General features: G+C 37.3%; 1 protein-coding gene across 7 annotated transcripts in view; it reads left to right on the top strand.

Moving 5' to 3' along the window:
* The window catches only part of mark3a (MAP/microtubule affinity-regulating kinase 3a), a 34,810-nt gene that overhangs the window by 1,448 nt on the left and 9,295 nt on the right, over window positions 1-24,067 (top strand). For all 7 annotated transcript variants that reach the window (XM_056248163.1, XM_056248165.1, XM_056248164.1 and 4 more), the window contains exons 2-13: window positions 1,330-1,521; window positions 2,075-2,128; window positions 12,405-12,453; window positions 13,588-13,653; window positions 13,782-13,852; window positions 15,886-15,942; window positions 16,265-16,501; window positions 16,579-16,698; window positions 17,932-18,031; window positions 21,758-21,870; window positions 21,957-22,107; window positions 23,532-23,734. In XM_056248163.1, the coding sequence (XP_056104138.1) occupies window positions 1,330-1,521; window positions 2,075-2,128; window positions 12,405-12,453; window positions 13,588-13,653; window positions 13,782-13,852; window positions 15,886-15,942; window positions 16,265-16,501; window positions 16,579-16,698; window positions 17,932-18,031; window positions 21,758-21,870; window positions 21,957-22,107; window positions 23,532-23,734 (1,413 nt within the window). The remainder of the gene's footprint in view (window positions 1-1,329; window positions 1,522-2,074; window positions 2,129-12,404; window positions 12,454-13,587; window positions 13,654-13,781; window positions 13,853-15,885; window positions 15,943-16,264; window positions 16,502-16,578; window positions 16,699-17,931; window positions 18,032-21,757; window positions 21,871-21,956; window positions 22,108-23,531; window positions 23,735-24,067) is intronic.

Raw genomic sequence — 24,067 nt, 5'->3', positions numbered from 1 at the left:
TCACTCTTATCGATGTGTTGTTTTAATTCTCTGTCATTTTGTTGTTCTAGCTATCTAAATATGTATGAATTGCTCTTTTTATGAAATGAGAATATATTGTGCACACTGTTCATATATTAAGTTAAAGGATTCTGTAGATGCTTCGGTGTGTGTGAGTGAATGTCATTCTTTATGGATTATGTATTGACATTTATTAATGTTTATAATGTCTTACCAGAATGTACATATTTTAATACACAACTCTTGCTCACTTTTAAAAGTCAAATGAGGTTTCAATCACCCATCCATTCCCCTCAGCCCCATCTGCCCCAAAATCTCTAACACACACACACACACACACACACACACACACAGTGTCAAAAAGACTCCAGCAGTGATGCAGCTCGTCAGTATCAGTGTTGCTGGATGGGAGAGTATTGATGAGATCTTCTAATAGAAAAGACAGGGCTGTTTGGTTCAATGCCATTTAACTTGCAAACAAAAAAATGAGAGGATCGCAATCTAATATGAAGCATCGTGCAAGCATAAGCGTAAGTGACCTTTTTTCAAGATCGTTGTGCGTTTTATTGCAGGGGGGGTTATATCATTTCTATGGTTATGTTAGATAATGTTTATTATCAAGTGTTGGTGTTGGTGGATTTATAATCTATTAGGCAGAGCTTTGTGGATAAGTCAAGTCGGGCGTCAGGGACAATATGCAGGATTTAGTGGGAACATTGTATAGCGCAGTGTCAGCGTACTCTTACATACAGAGGTGTTAGTACCACATGAGAATCACTGACTTACTAAACATCATCCTGTTGCACTCGTGACCTCTGAATGGAACTGTTCGTTTATTTGTAGCCTGGTTTATGTTGCACAAAGGTCCTGTCACAAGGTTACAAGAGACCTTGAGAAACGTTAGAGTAATGGAATTAACTTGTATTGTGTTTTTAATTTCAGACAGACTCCGATTAACTTTTTGTTAAACATGTTTGACATCTTTGAGAAAGTAGTAAAAGTAAATGCAGATGACTCATGATATAATTTTGTGACAGTGACGATCACTTGGGGTGATGATGGATGTGCTAATAGAGCTCTCTGAGGACACTGGATGGGTGGAGTCAATATTAGTGATTTCTGCTCTGACTGGGACCTTTGTGTCTGTTGCCAAATACCTGGTCTTTGTATGACTGTCTGTCGGAAATGGTCTAAATTCTTGGAGGGCAAATTCTGGAATAAAATGTAATGAGCAAGACTGAAATTATAATTTAGAAATTTTGGGAGGGATTAAGTTTTACATTTTTGTTGTTGTTGTTTGTAATTTACATGTGTTTTGAATTCTAACAGCATACAACGAATGGCCATGGCCGAGGGGAGGTGACCTCTCGATCTGTGAGGTCAAGTGCTCGAAACCGGAATTCTGGCTCAGGATTGGATGATGTGCACCCTCTTGTTGGAAATTACCGGCTGCTAAAAACCATTGGAAAGGGCAACTTCGCCAAGGTCAAACTGGCTCGCCACATCCTCACAGGAAGCGAGGTGAGGAGTCAAAAGTCATGAGTGTGTTTCCTGATCTGTGGGGTATGGGAGTTTTCCAGAGACGGACATGTTAGCTTTCTGCTCTCATGTTTCCTTTTGGATTTTTTGGGAATTACAACACGTATACAGACATTTATAATAATGTTACAAAAGATTTCGGTTTCAAATAAATGCTGTTATGTTGTACTACTTTCTATTCATCAAAGAATCCTGAAAAAAAAGTTTCACTGTTTTCACAATAATATTAAACAGCAAAACTGTTTTTAACTTTGATAAGATATATTAGCACCATATCAGGATATTAGAATGATTTCTGAAGGATCGTGTGACACTGAAGACTGGAGTAATGTTGCTGAAAATTCAGCTTTGCATCGCAGGAATGAATTACATTTATGTTTTTAATAGTAATGTTTCACAATATAAATGTTTTGAATGTATTTTTTGATCAAATAAATGCAGCCTTGGTGAACACAATAGAATTTCAGAAACATGATTTCCTTTTTAATGGTAGTGTATAAAGTTCAGGTTCTCATTTTCCTCTTTTCCTCCTTAGGTGGCTATAAAAATGATTGATAAAACCCAACTGAATCCAACAAGCCTTCAAAAGGTGAGGTTCACATTTGATATTAAAATGTGCATGTGTTATACTGTATGTATTAAATGTAAAACTGTGTCGTCATGGCTCAGGTTTTTTTCTTCCTCAATGCTTCTAGTGTTGTGTAATTTACCTTCAGGAAGTTCACGTTCTCTGTTTGTTCATGACTCTGGGACATTGTTTTTGTCTGTGTGATACTGTGTATTGGCTGCTTGGCTAGTTTTGTGTTTGGTAGTGGCGCAGCAGTTCCATATGGATTCATAGGTAATGTTGGCTTTCAATTTAAATTTGAAACTGAATGCAGATTGCAGTGCTGATCTTCTATCCAGAGCGTTTATCAGAGGCTTGTGTAGTGGAAATGGAACATCCTTTCAGCTGGTGTTGTCAGTCACCCATCATCATGAGGAGTTTATTCAAACAGAAGCTCCTCCAGCAGTAACCTTCGCACTCTTGAGCACAAATACTGAAGTACACCAGCTGTGCTGCAATACTCTGCCCACCTACTGCAGGCTGCGCCGCCACTCAAGCTCTCGACTGAAAACACTCTTCCACACTTGTGCATTTGCAACCTTGTGTTTGGAAAGGTTTATTTCTAAATATACAAAGCTGTGTGGGAATGTGGAGCGAGCAAATGCTGTAATTTGGTAATTCAATTAATATAGCATGGGCAACTTGTGTTCTATATGTTAAGACATTTTGTTCCCTTAAAGCGTTAGTTCACCCATCTTTTTTTTTTTTATGAAATCTGAGAGCTTTCTGTCTCTCCATTGACAGCTACACAACTACCACTTTAATGCTTCAAAAAGTTCATAAAGAGATCGTAAAACTAATCCATATGAATTGAACGGTTTAGTCCAATATTTCTGAAGAGACTCGATCGCTTTATATGATGAACAGATTTAATTTATGCCTTTATTCACATTTAAACATTGATTAGCGAAAATAAACAGAAGCTCAACCGTACTTGGTTTACGCAAGAGAATGAACCTCATTGGTTCTCACACGTCAAGCGAACATGCATTTACCACAACTGATGTGAATGTTTATATGTGAATAAAAGCCTAAATTCAGTCTGTTCATCATATAAAGCGATCGAGTCTCTTCAGAAAATTTGGACTAAACCACTCCATTCAAATGGATATGATGAACAATTTAATTTTGACTTTATTCACATAAAAACATTGATCATGCACATACGGAGCACATCAAATATGGTAAGCGCATGCACAAGCATACTTGATTGGTGAAACCACATTGGTTCTTGTGTGTGAGTAAATGTTGACTTTTTTTTCTTCTTCTTTTTTGGTGAACTAGTCCTGTAATATCTGTATTGTTCCACTTATTTGGCCCAGACACAATCTTAAAATGCTCTGTGACACTGTTATAGATTAATTCTGTATTGCTAAATCTATAGTGCCACAGGTTTTTTTTTTTAGTTGTAAAAAATTGGACGCCAACAAAAAACTATAAATAAATGCATTTTGGATTGCTCTTGTGGATTGCATGCAACAACAATCATACAGCACGACAATCATAGTCTGATTCATAAAACGAATGATTTTTAACAAACCAGAAGGACTAGTGAATCAGTCTCATGAGATGTTTAAATCAGTTTGACTCACTCAATAGTTTGGAGTGGCTCTTGACTTACTTTCTGAATCAAGTCATTACTTTCATCATGTCAAACTCAAAATTAATGAACTAATTTATTATAATTATTAATATTATTTTTGATTAAGGAACTGGAAACGATTGCCATTTCATATGTCTCAGTACAGGTGTGTTCACATTTGTGAAATTTTGAAAAAGCTCAACAACCATCTACGCACACCTGGGCAATAGATTCGCCATTGGCTAGTCAATTTTTGGGGTTACTCGCCAGACTGATATAGATGTTTATAATTCCACCAAATCAGCTTAAAAATGGCACAGCTTTTTAAATATCTAAATGTACACTCTTAAAATCAGTCAATCAAGCATTAGTAGAACTTTAGTAAATAGAGATAAAACTTGATAATCAAGCATGAATGCAAATTTGTCATTTTAACTGAACTTAGGACTGGTGGTGGTGCTTAAGATATAGTTGGTCATTCCGTGTTTCTGTGAAGGAAAAAAAAAAGATAATAGTAATTATTATTAAAAGATAATCCTACTACTAATTCTACTGATAATGAGAATATACAACCATACGTAAAAAAAATATATAGTATAGGCCTACAACACATGAGCTGCTGGGTTCATGAATGTTAATCACCTTGTCAGCGTTCGTTCGCTCTGATTTGCTGAAATTATGTATGAGTGCCATCCAATAAGATTGCCGTTTTGCGCGTTAGTGCCGAGTCGTGCGCCTTCACACTAGAGTTTACGGTACGTTAAATACAGGTACGCTGAGCTGAATTTTAAATATTAAACAGATCGCTTGACGGAGAGCGAAACTCTCAAGCGCTTAGTCAGTGTTCAGCGAGTGAAAATATATCTATGCTAAACTTATACCTGGCATCTAGTCAAGTCAAGTCACCTTTATTTATATAGCGCTTTTTACAATACAGATTGTATCAAAGCGCTTCACAGTGATAACATGAAAACAATATAACAAAGTTTGTTTCTAAAAGAAAATTGCGTCAACGTCCACCTGTCCACCACTCCAAACTATCTATCACACACACTGGCGAGTAAAATCTAAGAATGTATTAATAATAATAATAATTCATTACATTTATATAGCGCTTTTCTTGGCACTCAAAGCGCTTTACATAGAAGGGGGGATCTCCTCAACCACCACCAATGAGCAGCATCCACCTGGATGATGCGACGGCAGCCATATTGCGCCAGAACGCCCACCACACACCAGCTTACTGGTGGAGAGGAGACATAGTGATGAAGCCAATTGGTATATATATATATGGGGATGATTTGGAGGCCATGATGGACAGAGGCCACTGGGCAAATTTGGCCAGGATGCCGGGGTTACACCCCTACTCTTTCGAAAGACATCCTGGGATTTTTTGTGACCACAGAGAGTCAGGACCTCGGTTTAACGTCTCATCCGAAGGACGGATGATGTATTAGCCAATGATGGATTAGCTCAATTGTATGAGGCACTGCTCAGTGCTCACACAAAAGTCACTGTGGTCTGTTGGTCAATGCAGCAAATTGGCATGGCCAACTGAACCTGTTGCCAAATCTGCGTGGATCTTTCAACCTCTCTGGAAATTCCCAATAATGTGGATTCTTATTGAAATTACTGGATTTTGTCTGTGAAAATTTGCAGAGCAATGGTAATTTAAATGTGACAGTGTCTAAATGCTGCTCCTTTAGTAGGAACTCTGGGATAGTAGTATAAATTAAAAAAAACTCAACTTATATTGCTTGTTGCTTTATGCCGTTGTGCCTGGTTAGGACAGTGTTATGGTGGTGAACAATTTGGGGTTCATAATCAGTCTTACCATCAGCCAACATGAAGGGAGGAGGAAGAGGATATGAGGGGGAAGGACAGATGGACATTTTGGTGGGCTGACAGTGAAGTGACAGACTGGAGGGACCTCAAAATGGTATGAGATGGAAGATAGAGACTGGAAAACAGGCACAGACACAAACAGCTTGATGTCAGTCTGAATGAAAGGAGTAGAAGATATACATACAGTATAAGTGATAAATGTGAAATGAAAGGCTGGAGGGAGATGCGGGAATAGGATGATCAGAAGAATTCAAATGATAATGCTAATCAGTGCTCGCTCAGGGATACACAAGCCGGGCCGCGTCTCTAATTTTAGCTGGAATCTGCTCGCCGCAGCCACCATTAGTTTTTCCACAGCGACCATTGATTGGGATTCAGAGTATATCCTCTCTCTGTGGCCTGCTGGTCCTCAGCCAACACACGACTGTGACTCACGCACCGCAATAATGACAGACCGTCACAACCAGGCTGGCTCTTTTTATGTTTTTGCTCTAATTATCAGCATCATTTTGATTTTCTCTTCCTTCTAACCCTCTATGGTGCGTGTTGTAACAATGATGTTTTATATATATATATATATGAAATTTGAGGTAAGGTACACTTACACTACCGTTCAAATGTTTGGTGTCTGTAAGATTTTTTCTTTTTTAAAGAAATTAATACTTTTATTCAGCAAGGATGCGTTAAAGTGATCAAAATGGACTTTTAAAATGCTACAAACGATTTCTATTTCAAATTTCAAAGCATTCTTTTTTTATCAAAGAATCCTGAAAAAAAAAAAGCATCAGGGTTTTCACAAAAAATGAACAGCTGTTTTCAACATTGATGATAATTTTAATCATTAATGAATGATTTCTGAAGGATAATGTGACACCGTAGATTAGAGTAATGAGGCTGACAATTCAACTTTGCATCACAGGAATACATTTCTAATTTAATATATTTTAAAATGTAAAGTTATTTTAAATTGTAGTAATATTGCACAATAATACAGTTCTTTAATTTTTAATCAAATAAATGTAGCCTTGGTGAGCATAAGAGACGTCTTTTAAAAACATAAAATCATAGCGACTCTGGTAGTGTAGCTTCTGTAAAAGTAAAAACTTATTTGGAAATATGGCATTAAAACTCTGAACCATACTGGAAAATGGTTGAAGAAAAGTTCTCTTCTATTTAAATTAGTGTGCATGCGTGCGTGTACAAAGTTGATGCGTATTCTTTGTTTTTCATTTTCTAGAAGTAGTTTAAAAACCTTGCTGTATTTTTGTGTAGTTAATTAAGAGAAGGTACACCACCATCTTGCTCAGACGAAAGTAACTTGAACGCACCTAATGTCGCAAACACGACTTCTCAACTCGTAAATACGAACTTCCCATGAGGACTTGAATGCACCATTAGTTAACAATAACAACACTTTTCTGAATAGCATGAAAGTATGTGTCCCTTATTTCTGTTGTGGTCTGTTTGTCTTCATTTCTTTTGCCGTTGAAGCAGTGGTGCGTGCGGTGATGTTTTTAGAAATCGGTTGTGTTACTCTAGTGTCCTCATGATTGTGCATGTGTGTTGTTGTGTAATTGCCCGTGGGCGTCTGAGCTCGACACTCGGTCTGTGTTCCTCGACTGAAGTGAGATGTTCTGCTGTGGACTGGTGTTTTTTAGTCATCACAGAGGCGTTAAGATGGTGCACCAAAGGGAGGGAGAGTGTGAGAGCTGAGAGAGACCAAAGAAAATCTTAAGAAAAAGAGAGACAATCATGTGGAAAATATAAATCTGATAATTAAACCTGGAATAAATTGTCAACAATGATGTGAAAGCAAAGTTATGACTAAATGAAATGTGTAACTGATTAGATATTGTCCTTTTTATCCCACTTTTCATAATTCTGGTAACATTTTACAATAAGGTTCATTAGTTAAGGTATTAACTAACATAAAAATACTGGCGTTCATTGGTGTCATGTTGGTTCACAGTGCATTAACTAATGTTAACAAAAATAACTTTTGATTTTAATAATAATTAGTAAATGTTGAAAATTGAAATTCACAACTAAGATTAATGAATGCTGTAGAAGTAGGTTCATTCTTAGGTCATGTTAACTATAGTTAACCAATGAAACATTATTGTAAAGTGTTATAATTATTTTATCTGAAATTTAAGAAAGCATTGTTCTTATCACAAACCACAGATCTGAATGTCTTTTTGTCAAGGAGTTGATTGATTCAGACATTTTGAAAGTGCCACTGTCTAATGACAAACTACAGAGAGAGCAGGATGGCATCATTTGTGTCATGTGTTATAAATCAATAGAAACAGTAAATGATGAAAGAAACAGACCATCTTTTCTCAGACCTCTGTGTTTCACCCAACTGTTAGGCTAATAGTACTGAGACAATTCTCTATTGATGTGTCTTTATTGTTCCTATCTGCATCCTGAAGATTTTTCTGACCGTTGATTAGTTTCTTATTTATGTGATAAAAAAGAGAGATCAAAAATCATCAATGTAAAAACCTTTAAAAGGTTAGTTCACCCAAAAATGAAAAATCTGTTATTTCCTCACTCTCCTGTTGTTCAAAATCCAAACCCATGAGACTTTCGTTCATCAAAAGACAAATTAAGTTATTTTTAATGAATTTTAAGGGATTTCTGTCCCTCCATTGAAAGTCTATTCACTCAAAACTTCATAACATTCATAAAGAGATCACGAAAGAAATCCTTATGAATCAAGCGGTTTAATCCAAGTCTTCCGAAGAGACACAATTGCTTTATATGATGAACAGATTTAATTTAGGCTTTTATTTACATATAAGCATTGATCAGCTAACATGCATGGAGCTCAACCATCTTTCCTTGATGTGCGAGAACAAACCTGATTTGATTCTTGAGGAGACTCAAACATGCTGTGTAACACATGAAAATGAACCTCATTGGTTTTCATACACCAATCACGCAAGCTTCAACTTCTATTTACCAAATTGTAGTTTTCTGTACATTTTCTGATCAATGTTTAATGTAAATAAAAGCCTAAATTAAACCAGTTAATCAAATTAAAGGGGTCATATAATGGTACATGCACTTTTACAAGTTGATTGTACTGAAATGTGTGTTGGCAGTGCCTGTACACAAACATCATATAATGATAAAAATCCATCCAGTGGTTTTGTTTTAATCTCCTTATATGTTTTCCCCTGCCTCAAATCAAGCCGTTCGTTTTTGTGACGTCAATAAAACGGACGCCCCTCCCACGATTGTTGATTGACGGGAGCGTTTCAACACAGACCCGCCCTCGCACATGAGGGAGCTGTCAATCATAGTCTGCGCAGCGCGGACCGGACCGGTCCGCGGCGCGGTCATTGTTGATATGCTGGAGCACTGTCTATGAGCAGAATGGCGTCTAAGCGATTGTGGTGTTCTGTTCTTGGGTGTAATAACGAACACAGTCATTTTTAATGTTCCTGAATCCGAACCGCTGAAGACGCAGTGGCTGAGTTTTGTTTTCGAAGGGAATATTCCCCACGAGCAACGTCAATGCTCTCATGTTTGCGCGAATCATTTCACACACCAGACTGCTTTATAAACGAGGAGGGTCAGTAAAAAGCTGGATTTGCTAAGAAGCTTTGCTAAAAAGGATCGGTACCAGATATTCGTGTTCCTGCTGAACCTCCAGAAGAACGGAAGTGAGTGAAACGTTTTATTAAACTTTATATTAATATATTAATCTTTGCAAATCGCTAGCTGCACGCTTCACAATGAATGCGTCTAAGGTTTACACTCAGTCAGGGTACATTACGGCATGTTTTCTATGTATGACGTTCTCAATATAATTCATAATTCCACGTTTATACTGAACAACGCGTTATGGTTATTTTGTTATTGTGTTACAAACGGTGTAGCACAGAACAGAGAGGCGAGTGAGCGCAGCTCATGATCATTTAAAGGCATATGCACTGAAACGGCGTGCTGAAAACAGAGCTGTTTTTGACCAGGTAAAATAAGTGTTTTCTTACAATATTAATGAGAATTTTTAATTAAAGTATATTACAAACTTTTAATTTAGACTCTAAAGATTCATATTAGCTTGTACAAAAATGGCATTATATGACCCCTTTAAGTAATTGTGTCTTTTCAGAAGAGTTTCAAACTTCTGTTTGATTCATATAGATTTATTTATTTTACGATCTCATTATATACGTTTTAAAACGTAGTTTTAGGTGAATAGACTTTCAGTGGAGGGACAGGAATCTATCAGATTCCATTTAAAAAAAAAACTTCAATCTGTCTTTCGAAGATGAACAAAAGTCTTATGGGTTTGGAATGAAATGTGGATGAGTAATTGACAGAATTTTCATTTTTGGATGATCTATTCCTTTAACTGTAATATGCCAAGTAAACCAAACAAGAATTTGATCCTGATTTACCCAATGTTCAGAATTCTGTTCTGGAAATGTATACAAACATGTGCCTATTTAATGCCTCATTTGGATATTTAAAAATAACATTGTAGAACATATGTATTATAAAACGATTTTCTTAAAGGGGGTCTATTATGCCCCATTTTACAAGATGAAATATCTTAGGTGTCCTTAGGAAAAAATCGTAGGTGTCCCAGAACGTGTCTGTGAAGTATCAGCTCAAAATACCCCACAGATCATTTACTATATCCTGTCCAAAATGCCCCCGTTTGGGTGGAAGCAAAAACACGCGGTTCTTTTGTGTGTATCTTTAAATGCAAATAAGCTGCAGCTGCTCCCCGCCCCCTTTCAGAAGAGGGCGGAGCCTACAGCTTGTTCCTCCCATACTCTGGCAACAACAAAGCAGGAGAAACCAGAATGCAAATGTATCCCACAGAATGCGTTTTTGCATTCCACTGTGCTCCCTTTCCATTATTTTCTAAACAAACAATTTTCTTTTCCCTTCCATTTGGGGACATTTGCACAAAACACGTCTTTGCGTCTAAAAACGCAACACACAGTGGAAAACACAAGGTGTCGAGACACGTTTCTTTAAAACTTTATAATGCCGTTTTCTGTGCGAGACACTAAAGGATGCCAGAAGTAGTAGGTCATCCGGGTACTTTTTGCCTACTCTTTTATGAGTACAGTGAATTTGGACCTACTACTTTTGTCACGCACTGTTTTTCGCCTACTATATAGTAAGGAAGTATGTGATTACGGATGCAGCCATGGTGTGGAGTGTGTACAGCTCACTCAGGGGAGGATCTAAGCAACAGGACAGATTCCATCACCAGTCACGGATGGGGCTTGTTACATTAGCCACTTTCCGACCGGAGGGACTTTTGCAGTTCCTAGAACCCTTTTTTTCGCGTGCTCCGATCGGACTAAGTTGGGGATTTTTTAGTTCCTCAGAGCGTAGTTCCTATAACTCTTTCAGTACCTAGTCTAGAGCGAGGACTTTTTTAGTTCCCTTTCCCTAGGTCTACGTTGATTGGTTTAATTTATAAGTCACGCCCACGGTCAACACATTTTCTTCACTGTCTGTTGCAAATCGCCTATGTAGGCTATGCTAACTCATAACTTAAGACAAACATAACGCATTCAACCAGCTAATTGCTAATGCTTGCTAAACTTACCCGTCGTTTTGTTTGCCTCCTGCGCTCTGCTCTTCTATCTTCTTCCATCATATTACTTAAGATCATATTACGCTAGAGCCTCCGTCTTCTGTGTTTCTCTGTACAGAACTCAAGCCGTCGTTCGTACTCCGTTATTAAGGTCCCGGCAAGGCAGAACAGTAACATTCCGATAGCCTCCTCCACGCTGGTTTGTTGTTGTTGTATGTAGTGGTGCCGCCGTGCTTGCGTCACTCCCTTACCCCTCCTACCAGTTCCTATGGCCACTTGGCCAGTGCGAACGCAAACAGCAAAACCGAGTTTGGGGGAGAGTAGTTCTTAGAACTGTTTAGAAGTGGACAGTTCCTATAACTAAGTTCCTGTAGCTACTTGGTCGGAAAGCGGCTATAGTGACAACACAATGTATAGAAAAAGTGAATGGCTTATTTTGAGACGCTGTTTATAATTTAAGGGGAATGTAAAAAAAAAAAAAAAAGGGAAAGGGTGGATTTTAATTATTATATAGTGGTTGTGTACACACTTCAGACACATTTATGTTCAAACTCCACGTAAAAGTGGATTTTGCATAATAGGTCCCCTTTATGTACTCAACTGGGGAATTATGGTGATATATATAACTATTCATTAATATTTACTGTATTCACCAGTGGATTCTTGCCTTAAAAGAAATCCCAGTCAAGCCAGTATCTGAGGGAGGAAATCTCTTTCTGAGTTTGTATCTAAATGAACATGTTTTTATTGTATATGAGTGCTGCCGTGGCCTCAGTGTTTCATAGTTAAAAAAAAAAAACGATTATGAGTGGTATAACTCAGAATGTAGTGTAGTGAGAATTGGATTGGGTTTATGCAGTACCGAAAGTGTTTCCCTGTGGTCCAAAAATCGCACCGCGTCTCTCGCACCCTCTCCAAAGCCACAGCTACACTTGTGAGAGCAGGACGTGGAAAGCAGAACATGCTAACAGCTCAGGAACACAGGCTGCCTACTATAGCGCTATTAAAGATGCATGACACTTCCATTCCATTGAGAGGGGAGGATTCAGCCTTTTTTTTTTTTAGGGATCAATAATGAATAGCACTTAACGCTAGTTTCCACAGAAAAGCAAGCACTCTGTTCACTATGACAATGACACAGTCCAGCTGTATTTAGCTTCCTGTTCCATGTTAATGCTGAAAGATGGTACAAAGCTTTTGTTTAACAATACACTGTGACATGTTGATTACATTTTAATTGTTCTTCTCTTCAACAGCTTTCCAGAGAAGTCACAATCATGAAGAATTTAAACCACCCAAATATTGGTAAGTGTGTTTATTTGCACATGCACACCCCCACCACCATAAGTAGAGGCTTAGATACTGTTCCTCTCATTTAGTTTAATTGATTCTTCCACATTTGTTGTTAGTTCCTGTTTGCAAACAGCATAATGTTTAGCAGAGCCAGACACATCGTCATGTCTTCACACAGAGGGGCTTTATGTTTCACTAGCCTATATTTAGACACTGTCGGTGGTACAGCATGAGAGAGCTTCATGGTGCTTCACGACCGACAGACGTTAAACAAAATGGGATGAAGTGGAACCTGCTTTTAAATGTGCAGAGGAGTATTTATAAATAAGAAATGACTTCCAAAGAGATAGGAAAATAAAGCTCATGAGAGCGAGGCAGTAAAACCTCTTACAAAAACAGTTGATAATATCACTGTAGTTTGATGTATACCAAATGATTGCCATATTCATATGCCTTCTTTACATCACAGTATTTTAGTATTATTTATATACTCTATATTTTAAATTCGTTTGGTTATATTTTCTGTTTTTTTTATTTACAGTTTTAGTAATTTTGTATTTAGCCAAATACACACACTTTTTTTGAGAATTGTATTTAAGACTGAGGCCCTATTTACACTAGTACATTTTCATTTTTTTCAAACGCATAACTTTTGCTACGGTTACGCCTGGTGTCCACACTACTTCCACCATTGAAAACACTAAACAGAGACTTTTGGAAACGCTGCAGACCCCGTTTTAGTTTGAAAACACCATGGTTGAGTTTCGGTGTAGACGGACCAAAACAGAGACTTTTGAAAACGAAGGTGTGGCTGCCCACATTTGTTCCCTGATTGGGTCTTCTGGATCATTGCGTATTCTTCCTGAACACACTACCTGAAGCCCAGCCTCGACGACCGTTTAAACGATAGAAACTGCATTTTAAAACACCATAATGCGAAAACGATCTAGTGTGGACATAGCCAAGTTGTTTTTAAACTCATATGTGAACACCAACACCCCCCCTAATAAATGTCTGCTCGGGATCAGATGAACCTGTTGTTCTTCTAAACAAGTCTTAGAGATATCAAGATTTGTGCCTGATTTGACCTGAAAGAAACTTTTTCTATGTTATCAAATTCTCTCTTCTCTGTAACTTTCTTTATAGTCAAACTGTTTGAGGTGATTGAGACTGAGAAGACACTCTTTCTTGTGATGGAGTATGCCAGCGGAGGTAAGTGTGTGTGTGTGTGTGTGTGTGTGTGTGTGTGTGTGTGAGCGAGAGAGAGAGAGAGTTTAATTTTGTGTTCTTGTTCTACTCTTGGTCTTATCTTTGACCTCTCTGCTCTGTGTGTTGTGCAGGTGAGGTGTTTGACTACCTGGTGGCTCATGGGAGGATGAAAGAGAAAGAGGCCAGAGCTAAATTTAGACAGGTGCAGTTCTCTTACTGTTTTCTTTCAACATGTTAGGCAAACACATCTGATTGGTTTTCTGCTCGGTGTGAGTTTAAATGAGGCTCATCAGCCCACTAGGCACATGCATATCGTGACTGTTATTACATAAAATCTTACAAGAGCCCTTTGACACAAGTATGTTGAAGAATGCGAGGTTACTCAATGTCACTGCACTAAAATGTGGAGGGACTGAAGACACTGACATCATAGTTAAAGTAATATTACGCTCAACTGTGCCGTATTATCTGCACTTAGTGTATTTGTTGCTTTTCAGTGTGTTGCATAGTACTTTTAACTCGGGATAGAGCGGTTAGTCATTATCAGCATGGTTGAGCGTGGCCAATTCTGTGAAAAATAAGAGTCAATCAATGCAAACCATTGAATTTTGGAAAAAGCTATTAATCCGAGTATACAACAACCAATTGTATATTGATTGACTGGACCAATGTTCTTTTCCTGACATTTGTTTAGAAATATCTATGCGTGATTGGATGCAAACGTCAACGTTTCCACACTAATTTTTTTAATATTAAGTGATCAATAGCTAAAGTAGTTACGGTTTTGCCAGTGCAAAAGTTAGGTCTAAGTGCAGGCTATGCAATTATTTTTCGGGGGGTGTTATCATTGGCGCTAGTAGCCTAAAAAAGCTCATTAGCACAAATCAAAGTTTTATTAGCGCACAGAGAATGTTAATTAAAATTGTTTTATTTTTCAATATAAATTATATATAATACATATTTTGTTTGGCATTCTTATGCTCATTAATTATTTGAATAAAAACCAATAATACTGTGAAATATTACTATAATTAAAAGCGACTCTTCTGTTTAAATACATTTTGTAATGTATTCCTTTGATCTAAAAGCTGAAATTTCTTCAGTGTCACATGATCCTTTAGAAATCATTCTAAGATGCTGATTTTCTGCTCAAGAAACATTTATTATCACCAATGTTCAGAACAGTTGTGCTGCTTAATCTTTTTGTGGAAACTGTGATGCTTTTTTGTCAGACTTTGTTGAATATAAAAAAACAGCTTTAATTTGAAATAGAAATCTTTTGGAGTGTATCTTTTTCCGTGTCACATTTGATCAATTTAACATGCCCTTTCTGAATAAAAGTATTTGTAAAAAAAAAAAAAAAAAAAGTCTTAATCACCCCAAAGTTTTGACCTGTATTTTATAATAAATTAAAATGCATGTAATAAAGTTGAATCATTCACTCATTCGTCATTCCCTCATTCATTGACCCACATGACAGAAAATCATACTGATGAATCACTTACTTTAAAGGGATAAAAAAAGAAAATGAAATTCACCCTTATGCTGTCTCAGATGTTTATGACTGACTTTCTGCTGTGGAACATAAACAGAGATTTTCTCTGTGAGTCTGTATAATGCAAGTGGATGGGCAAAAACTTAAAAACATAACAAAATGGACAAAAACTGTAAACCGTGCTTTATAAAATGGATAGTTCCAGTCCTTGATTCTGATTGGTTGAGCCGCGTTCGAAGCCGTTGTAAATTACTCAACAAACTTACACCTGTGACCGCATTACATTAGTATTACTGCACAACTGCCGTTTGTGAATTTTTATTTTTTTATTTTTTGCTGCATCTGTTGCTTGACAACATCTTTGGAACTACATTGCTTGGCGGAGGAATACATGTGTTATAACATATTTTTTCTTGCTGGTGTTTATTTTATGAATAAAATAAATATTAAAATGAATATTTTTATGGAGTAACCGTTTTATAAAAGCAATAAGCCCCTTGAAGCCGCTTCGCGTCGTGCCTAACAACGCCCCTTAGCTGTTCTAAATTCACTTTAAATTCGCGGGGCTTATTGCTATAAGCACACCGTGAAACTCATAATAAAAATAATGTTTTAATAAAGTTATGAAATACCATTTAAAGGCTATTTGATGACCCTAATCCTGATCATTTTTTTCCAATGATGATTTTTTTTCTCCAAACTCCAGACAGATGATCTGATTTATTTATTGTTTTGTACAGATTGTGTCAGCTGTGCAGTATTGTCACCAAAAACACATTGTGCACCGAGACTTGAAGGTAAGCAGTTGTTGTTTGTTCTCATGTTTTTGTGCATAAACAAGAAAAGGGACATGACGTGGTTGTATTAAAGTGTATATAGGTCGGTGTAAGAACTTACAAACAAAAGACGAAAAGGATTCTACAGTGGCTCCAAAATGTATCCGGACACTTAAACAATAATTAGAAATTACATTTCATTAGAAGATGAAATATCAAGTAGCATCTTCAGAAAACGATTCTCAAAACTAATTTCACGTTTCTTAGAATTTCTAATGCCTTTTGGAGTCTCTCTTTTTCCCCCCTTCTTCTTCTTCTTACCCCTCTGTGTTTTTTTCCCCAGGCTGAAAACCTGCTGCTAGATGCTGATATGAACATTAAGATAGCTGACTTCGGCTTTAGTAACGAGTTCATGGTGGGAAATAAGCTGGACACGTTCTGTGGCAGCCCCCCCTACGCTGCCCCCGAGCTCTTTCAGGGTAAGAAGTATGACGGGCCAGAGGTGGATGTGTGGAGTTTGGGGGTCATACTCTACACGCTGGTCAGTGGCTCCCTGCCCTTCGATGGACAGAATCTCAAGGTTTTAACCTCCCTTTATCAATGTCTATATGTGTGTGTGTGTACATCACTGTGTACTTACTGCTGTTTATTACACAGGAACTGCGTGAACGTGTGTTACGTGGTAAATATCGGATCCCTTTTTACATGTCCACTGATTGTGAGAATCTTCTCAAGAGGTTCTTGGTTCTTAACCCAGCCAAGAGAGGAACGTTAGAGGTTAGTTTGGTTTCCACCTTTTCTTGGTTGGCCGTACCTCCTTTTTTATCCTTAATAGCATGTCAGACATTTTTCATAATTAATGCCTGATTTGTACTGAAAAGAGGGCTGAGCAATATATTGACTATTCACTATGTATTTATGCAATATCTATTTAAGCAATATCATGCATTCATAACTTTAAATCATTTGTATATTGCTCAAAAATATGTCTTAGTGAATTTATCTGTTAATAATGTGTATTCTTATAGTGGTGCATATAAATGAAATGCTGAAATATTCTTGTTCGTTTGATTTTTTTAAACTACATTTTTACTGTAGTTTTTTACTACTTTTACTACATCTAATTGACTGCAATGTCTTTTGTGTTTTGGTTGAACTGATGGTTCCTCTGAATAAAAAAAATACTCATTATTTACTCAATAATATATTATTTAATCAAAACAAATACTCAATATTACATTACTGTTCAAAAGTTTGAGATCAATATATTTTATTTTTCTTTAAAAAATTACTATTCAACGAGGATGCATTAAATTCATCAAAGGTGACAGTAAAGACATTTATAATGATTTTATAAATAATTTATAAAGAAAATTAGAGACTTCTTTCTAAAAAAAAATCTGACCGACCCTAAACTTTTGAACAGTAGTGTAAATTAAAATAAATATTATTTTAAACATTTGTAATGTAACTTGTTTGGTCACAAGGATCATTCCTCTGTTAAAAATCACCCTTTTAATGCATTTCAGAGCAAATATATTCAAATCTAGGTAACACTTTACAATAAGGCCTCAATAAGAATAATGTATTAACTAACATTAAATGACAATGAGCAATACATTTGGTACAGTATTTATACATCTTTGTTAACATTAGTTAAAAACAACTGTTCATTGTTTGTTCATGTTATTTCACAGTGCATTAATGGTAACAAATGCAACTTTTGATTTTAATAATGTGTTAGTAAATGTTGAAATGAACATTAACTAAGATTTAATAAATGCTGTAAAAGTATTGTTCATTCATAGTCCATGTTAATTAATGTAGTTAACTAATGTTAACAAATGAAACCTTATTGTAAAGTGTTTCCCATATCTAGATATACTGAATACCAAGGTTTGAAAAATAGCGAGTTAAACATTTTTATTGGCCCGCGCTAGTAATGGTGACTGTCAGTCACTGCAGTGAGTCTCAACCTGGAGATGACTTTTTCTGAACTTTCTCCTTCAGCAAATCATGAAGGAACGCTGGATCAATGCTTGCTTTGAGGATGATGAGCTCAAACCCTTCCTTGAGCCAGAAGCCGACATTTCCGACCAGAAGAGAATAGGTAAGAGGAAACCTCACTGTAATTAGTTTTTTTGCCACCATTTCAATAGTCTCGTGTAGCCAGAACTTCAGACTGACGGCAGAAGGTCTGGACTCCATCGTAGCTTTCTTTGGTGAAGGACCGCCCAATGTCTGACCGACACGCAAAGCAACCAATCACAGTTTGTTTTGATCCACGTCATATTTAGGGTCGTAAAAGTGTAAAGTCGATGTCCCTACGACAACAGACCGGCATGCATCTAATAAATTATTTATTCAAGAGCGTTGTGCAAGTTTACTGCAACAATGGCGCCAAGAATTTTACATATTTTTTTTAAATTCAGCGTTTAGTTGATTCTGATATGCTCTCATTGTCATAGTTGTAAACACGACGGCTTTCTTCATCCATGAGGGGGTTTGGCATCACAACTGCTTTGTTTCAAAGCAGATAGTTAAAGAACACAACAGACACATCTCCTGGAAATCCTGTAGAATTCAACCAATCAGATGACGACTTTGAACATCCTGAGGTGTTTCCCATTTTGTGTGCCTTATGCATGAGATGTTCAGCCAACGGTCCGTGGGCGTGACGTCTGAGGCTGAGACTACCATTTCAGTGTTCATTTGCATGCAAGAAAGGCAGCGGAAAGCATTTTGCGTAGTCAACTTGGGAGCTGCCCTCTATTAGAGCAGGTTGAGGGACATTTATATTTATATCCACACTCTTATCACAACACTTGAGAGAAAACATCCAGAGACAGTGATATGAGGGCTTAGGGAGCGTACTTTTTAGTGTGGGATATTGCGTAATACCCAGCAGCTGGCTCCCTCATCTATCGACGTCTCTGATGTCTACTCCTCCCTCTCCCGCTCCATCACAGCGAGGATCTCCTCATGTAGAAATGTGATATAATCACATGACTCCAAGTACTAGAGTTTAGCTTGCAGGAGCACGAGGCAGTGCGGTGCGGTGCATGCTTATCTGCAATCGATCTGCTGTTTTGCACATATGCCTGTCAGTGTAACCACACACACACACACACACACACACACACACACACACACACACCTGGTTGCTTACTGCGGAAACTGCAGGAACAAGAACACTTGAATGTGGATGCCAGAGTTAGATGGTGACTGGTCTTTTCTAGCCTTCCACCCCCATTTTGAGTGAAGCCTCACGTTGAGAGGAGCATGCTGGAGCTTGGCAGCCCTCAGCGGTCCTTTTGTGTGTGTGTGTGTGTGTGTGTGTGTGTGGAGAGGAGGTGAAACGGGAAGCTTTGGTTCTTTGAAAGAAAGCCCTTAAGTCAACCAGCGTATTGATTCCCATGAGCCCATTAAACGTCAAATCTGAGAGAGGAAGAGGCTTAATTCAGGCTCATGAAATATATATTTCCATCTTGTTTCAATCTGGAACATGCATTAATAGAGAGAGCTCTCCATCACACAATATCCGACTGGCCCTTCATTCACTACACCCAGTGCCTCAACATATGGATGGCCTTTTGGAAACTCAGTCCTGAGGATGCTGACCATTTCTTTTAGTTCTTGTTGTGTTCTGTTAAAGTTAAAATAGTGTTAATTCTCGGTCTCTGAACAAGTTATAACTTTTTTAATGTCTTTTATACAGTATAGTTGAGCTGCCATAGCATTTTAGGTTTCCTTTTTGCTTAAATAATTGACACCTTACAATAAGATTCAGTTTATTAATATTATTGGTTGCATTTTATTATTAATTTTATTAATATTATTAATTTTACAGTATGTTACCCAAGAAAGCATCTAGTAATATAGGGTAATGAAATGGACAACATGGGTTTGGTAAGGTTCAGGGTAGTTCTTGTTATACATCAGTTATTGTAATTAATATAGTGATGCTGTCATATGTACATGCAGAACAGGAGTGTAAAATTAACATTAGTTAATGCATTATGTATCATGACAATGAGCAGCACTTTTTGTTAATTTTGCAGCATTTATGAATCTAGGTTAAATGTTAATTCATAAATATACTATCATCCAATTGTTTGTCCATTAGTTAATGTTTTTTTCTTCTTCAAATGTTAAAAAAAATTAGTATACACTACCCAGAGTGCCAGTGGGTCCTTAAGTCTTAATTATCATCTTAAGAGGTCTTCAATTTGGGGACAGAAGAACAAGATTCGTGATATGATATGTCTTAATGTGTATATATCCTTGTGTATATATCACTGGCAAACTCGTAGTTTCAGAGAAATTCTCCATTCTAATAAGCGCAGCTGCTTTGTATTACAGGGTTTAACAGGGTATCTGTTATGTTTTTGCTGTTCCATAAGTGCCACCTGCTGTCAGAGAGTGAATTTGCATTTTGATTCACCCCACAGCAAAAATGGACCCATATTTGTATGCACCTACACACAGTGTTGTTAACCATTGGAATATAAATATAATCATTTATAACTTTGACTGGTTTGAATTTTTTACGATTTAGGATGCGACCAAAAACATTCTGACTAGAATATGAGTATGACGAAGTCAGGCTAAAAAAGCCTTGCATTTTATTTTAAAAACCCTGCAGATACCTACCGTTCAAAAGTTTGGCGCCAGTAAGATTTATATTTATGCGTATGCCCACCAAATCATTTATTTGATCAAATAAAATAAAAAACATGAATATGTATTAGTAATATATGTACGGTAGTATTACAGTTTAAAATAACTTTTCATTAATACATTTTAACGTTATTTATTCTTCAGTGTCACATGATCCTTCAGGAATCATTTTAATATGCTGTCTTGCTGCTCAAGAAACATTTATAAATATTAGCAATGTTAAAAATAGTTTTGTGGAAACTGATAATCAGTGATAAAGTGTCAATTCAGTGTGTCATTGCTTAATAAAAGTATGAATTTCTTTAAAAATAAAAACTTATTGCCCCCAGTCATTAGAATGGAAATAAATAATTGCTGTAGATGTGCTTACAATTGTGCAGTGCATGTTAGTCGTTGCATTAGCTGTAATGTTAACATGGAGTCATAGGCCATTGTTGTAAAGTGTTACCTAATAAATATATTTTTCAGTTAAAACAGGAGATACAGCTTGTTCTTTGAGTAACAGTGAATGGTTGGCTATAGGACGGATCTGTGTATTGTTAGCACATGTAGGTGGAACGGATGACTCATACATTCTTACAAATAAACTGGATTTATCTCTGTATATCAACCTACTGGTTTATAGTGTGTATATGATTATGCTAAAATTTCAAATATTTAATTATCCTTAATCTCTAAAAGAGTTAAATATGGTAGTCTTCAATTAGAGTCTTCTTTGGTAGATATCACCCCTCTTTCATGTTTTAGCACAAATGGTGTGGGATCACTTGTGTACTCGGGTTTAAAAATAACTTGGGGGTTTACGTTAAGTATTATTAAACTACTCTATTTATTGCTCATACTTAGGAACAATTTATTAATAGCTAATGCTTGCCTTAGCAAGCACTAAAATTTTATTGTGTAAAGTTCTAAAACTAAAAGGGGACTCTAAAGGCATCTTTACACAGCTGAGTTGGGGCTGCTCTGTGCACGCTCAATTTTGTTGAAATGATGCCTGCTCTGACCCACTTCAGCCCCTAGTACAGTTATAGTTTGATGTGTAAATGCATTCACGCCACCTCTGAGCAGCATTTAACAGTCTTTGTAAAGATGGCTAAATTACATTTCAGAAATTTGGCATTAAGCTGGTCTGTATTTTTTGTGTGTCATTCTCCAGATGTGATAGTGGGCATGGGCTTCTCCAGAGAGAAGATCCAGGAGTCTTTGTCCAAAATGAACTATGACGAGGTCACAGCCATATACTTACTGCTGGGCAGGAAGACCAATGAGGTGAGCTGCTAATGAAGAGTGGTTACTTATAACTGAGGTTATGGTCTATAGTACAAGTGTGACTTGCTGTTTTTGTGTGTGTGTAGGAGGTCAGTGACTCCAGCTCCAATAGTAATCTCTCCGTGGCCAAGACCAGGCCAACCAGTGAGATGAACGGCCAATCACCATCTCACCCGAAGGTCCAGAGAAGCATCTCCTCCAGTGAATCCAGAAAATCCAGACGCCATAGTGACCAAGGTGACTTTCTCTTTACATGCCGTCAAACATCAGATCCAAATTGTACGCGTAAGCACAGGCTACAAGAAGACGCTGTTTTCTGCGCTGCGAAAGCAAATCCATTTCGCATGAATTTCCAAGGAATGAGAATTTATATGGTGTAACCGACACCATCCTTTCTGTTCTAATCACTTTGGCTGTGTCCGAAATCTCCCACTATTCACTATATAGTGAGCTCGCCATTTTGTAGTGCTGTCCGAATGTATAGTGATGATTATTATACCCTATATAGTCCACTCAATGTATCCCAGAATGCATTTTGAAAAGTAGTGTACAACCGATGGTCACCAACCCAAGCCCTACATACTATCATGCATTGCGCTGATCGTAAAAGACCTATCAGCATCATCTTCATCTTTAACTTACAATTTGACGACGTCTCGCTAGCATAGCAAGAACAGCACGTCATTTTCTGTGTCTAGAAATCCTGTTTCTTTTGCTAGTCCGCAAAATCTTCTGAATCACGAGAACAAACAAACAAAAAAGATAAATATTGAGTGGCATCTCCACAGAGTCTAAAAGCAGTTTTATTAAGAGTATTATGAGCAAGATATTTGATAACGTAGATCTGGGGTTTTTTTCCTAATGTCGACAGGCAAGAGAAAACGGTGTGGCGCGAAAATGAAAATATATGAAATTAATTTTATTTATGTTTATAAGTTATAATCATGTGTGGAGTAACGCATTATAACAGAAACGGCCAGAAATTACTTTTAATTTTACAATTTTGGAGAAATAAGCTCAATATAATGTAATGTATTTATAAAAAAAAAAATCTATTTAGCCCAGAGCTGGCTCGGCACCAGCTGACAGATGATGGCGCGTTTAATCAACGGCGCCGAGAGACGATCGAGTAGTGTCCGAAAGTGGTGTTTCTATTATGCTGGTGAGCTCACTATATGGTGCTCTACTCCCTACCCCCTACATAGGGGTTAGGGAGTAGTGGTTTGAGTGGAGATTTCGGACACAGCCTCTGTTTCAAGTGCTGAGAAAGTCTCCAGGGCTGAGTATCAGATATGCTATTGGGCATTTCATTTCCGACACAGGCTGTAAGCATTAGACCAATCGTAACAGACTGGGCCATCTGACCAAAAGGAGCAGAGTAGACTCTGATTGGTCAGAGTTCTCAGAAAGGAGACTGAATCCTTTATCGAACCGTTTCAGATACTGTGAGAAAGGAGGTGATGCCGCAATGTATATTATGAGAAAATGTAAGTGTTTTTTGACCTTGGATGCATGTAAATCTATTGCAGGAGACCTCCAAAACAAAATCAGGAACCTTTAAAATAGCATAATAGAGGTGCTTTAATTAATATGCTTGAGTATTTGCAGAGAAAAGCCCTCAAATGTTTCTCTCCCTCATTTACTGTCTTTCTCCTTCAAAGTTGGTGTGGTCGCTAACTCAGCGTTGAGTAACTCCAAGAAGACGGTTCCTGTCACAGCCGACGGTGATGTCAAACAGGAAGGTGGAGTCACAGCACGCAAAGCCCCCACTCACAGCCCCCCCAGCCCACTCCAGGGTAACGCCAACAACCCCAACAAAACAGACGTACCTGACCGGAAGAGAGGCAACTCCATCACACCTAATGTAAGCCTCGCTTATTCTGGCATTATGTACAGTGCAAATAGCCAACTACCATCAAGAGTTTGGGGTCAGCAAGATGAAGTCATTTTTTTATTCTGTTAGGATGCATTAAATTGATCAAAAGTGACAGTAAGGACGTTGATATTTTTTTTACAAAAGATTTATTTTTCAAATAAATGTTGTTCTTTTAAACTTTCTATTCATCAAAGAAAAAATACATTTATATGTGATTTTCACAAATTTGTTTAAAAAATGTTTTCAACATTTATAATAAAAATAAATGTTTTTTGAGCAGCAAATCTGCATATTAGAATTATTTCTGAAGGATCATGTGAC

Source organism: Rhinichthys klamathensis, unplaced genomic scaffold, assembly GCF_029890125.1.
Source record: "Rhinichthys klamathensis goyatoka isolate OS25496 unplaced genomic scaffold, OSU_Roscu_1.1 h1tg000053l_1, whole genome shotgun sequence".
In the NCBI taxonomy this organism is placed as follows: Eukaryota; Metazoa; Chordata; class Actinopteri; order Cypriniformes; family Leuciscidae; genus Rhinichthys; species Rhinichthys klamathensis.
Note: the sequence above shows the minus strand (reverse complement) of the source record. Positions and strands in the feature narration are given on the sequence as shown.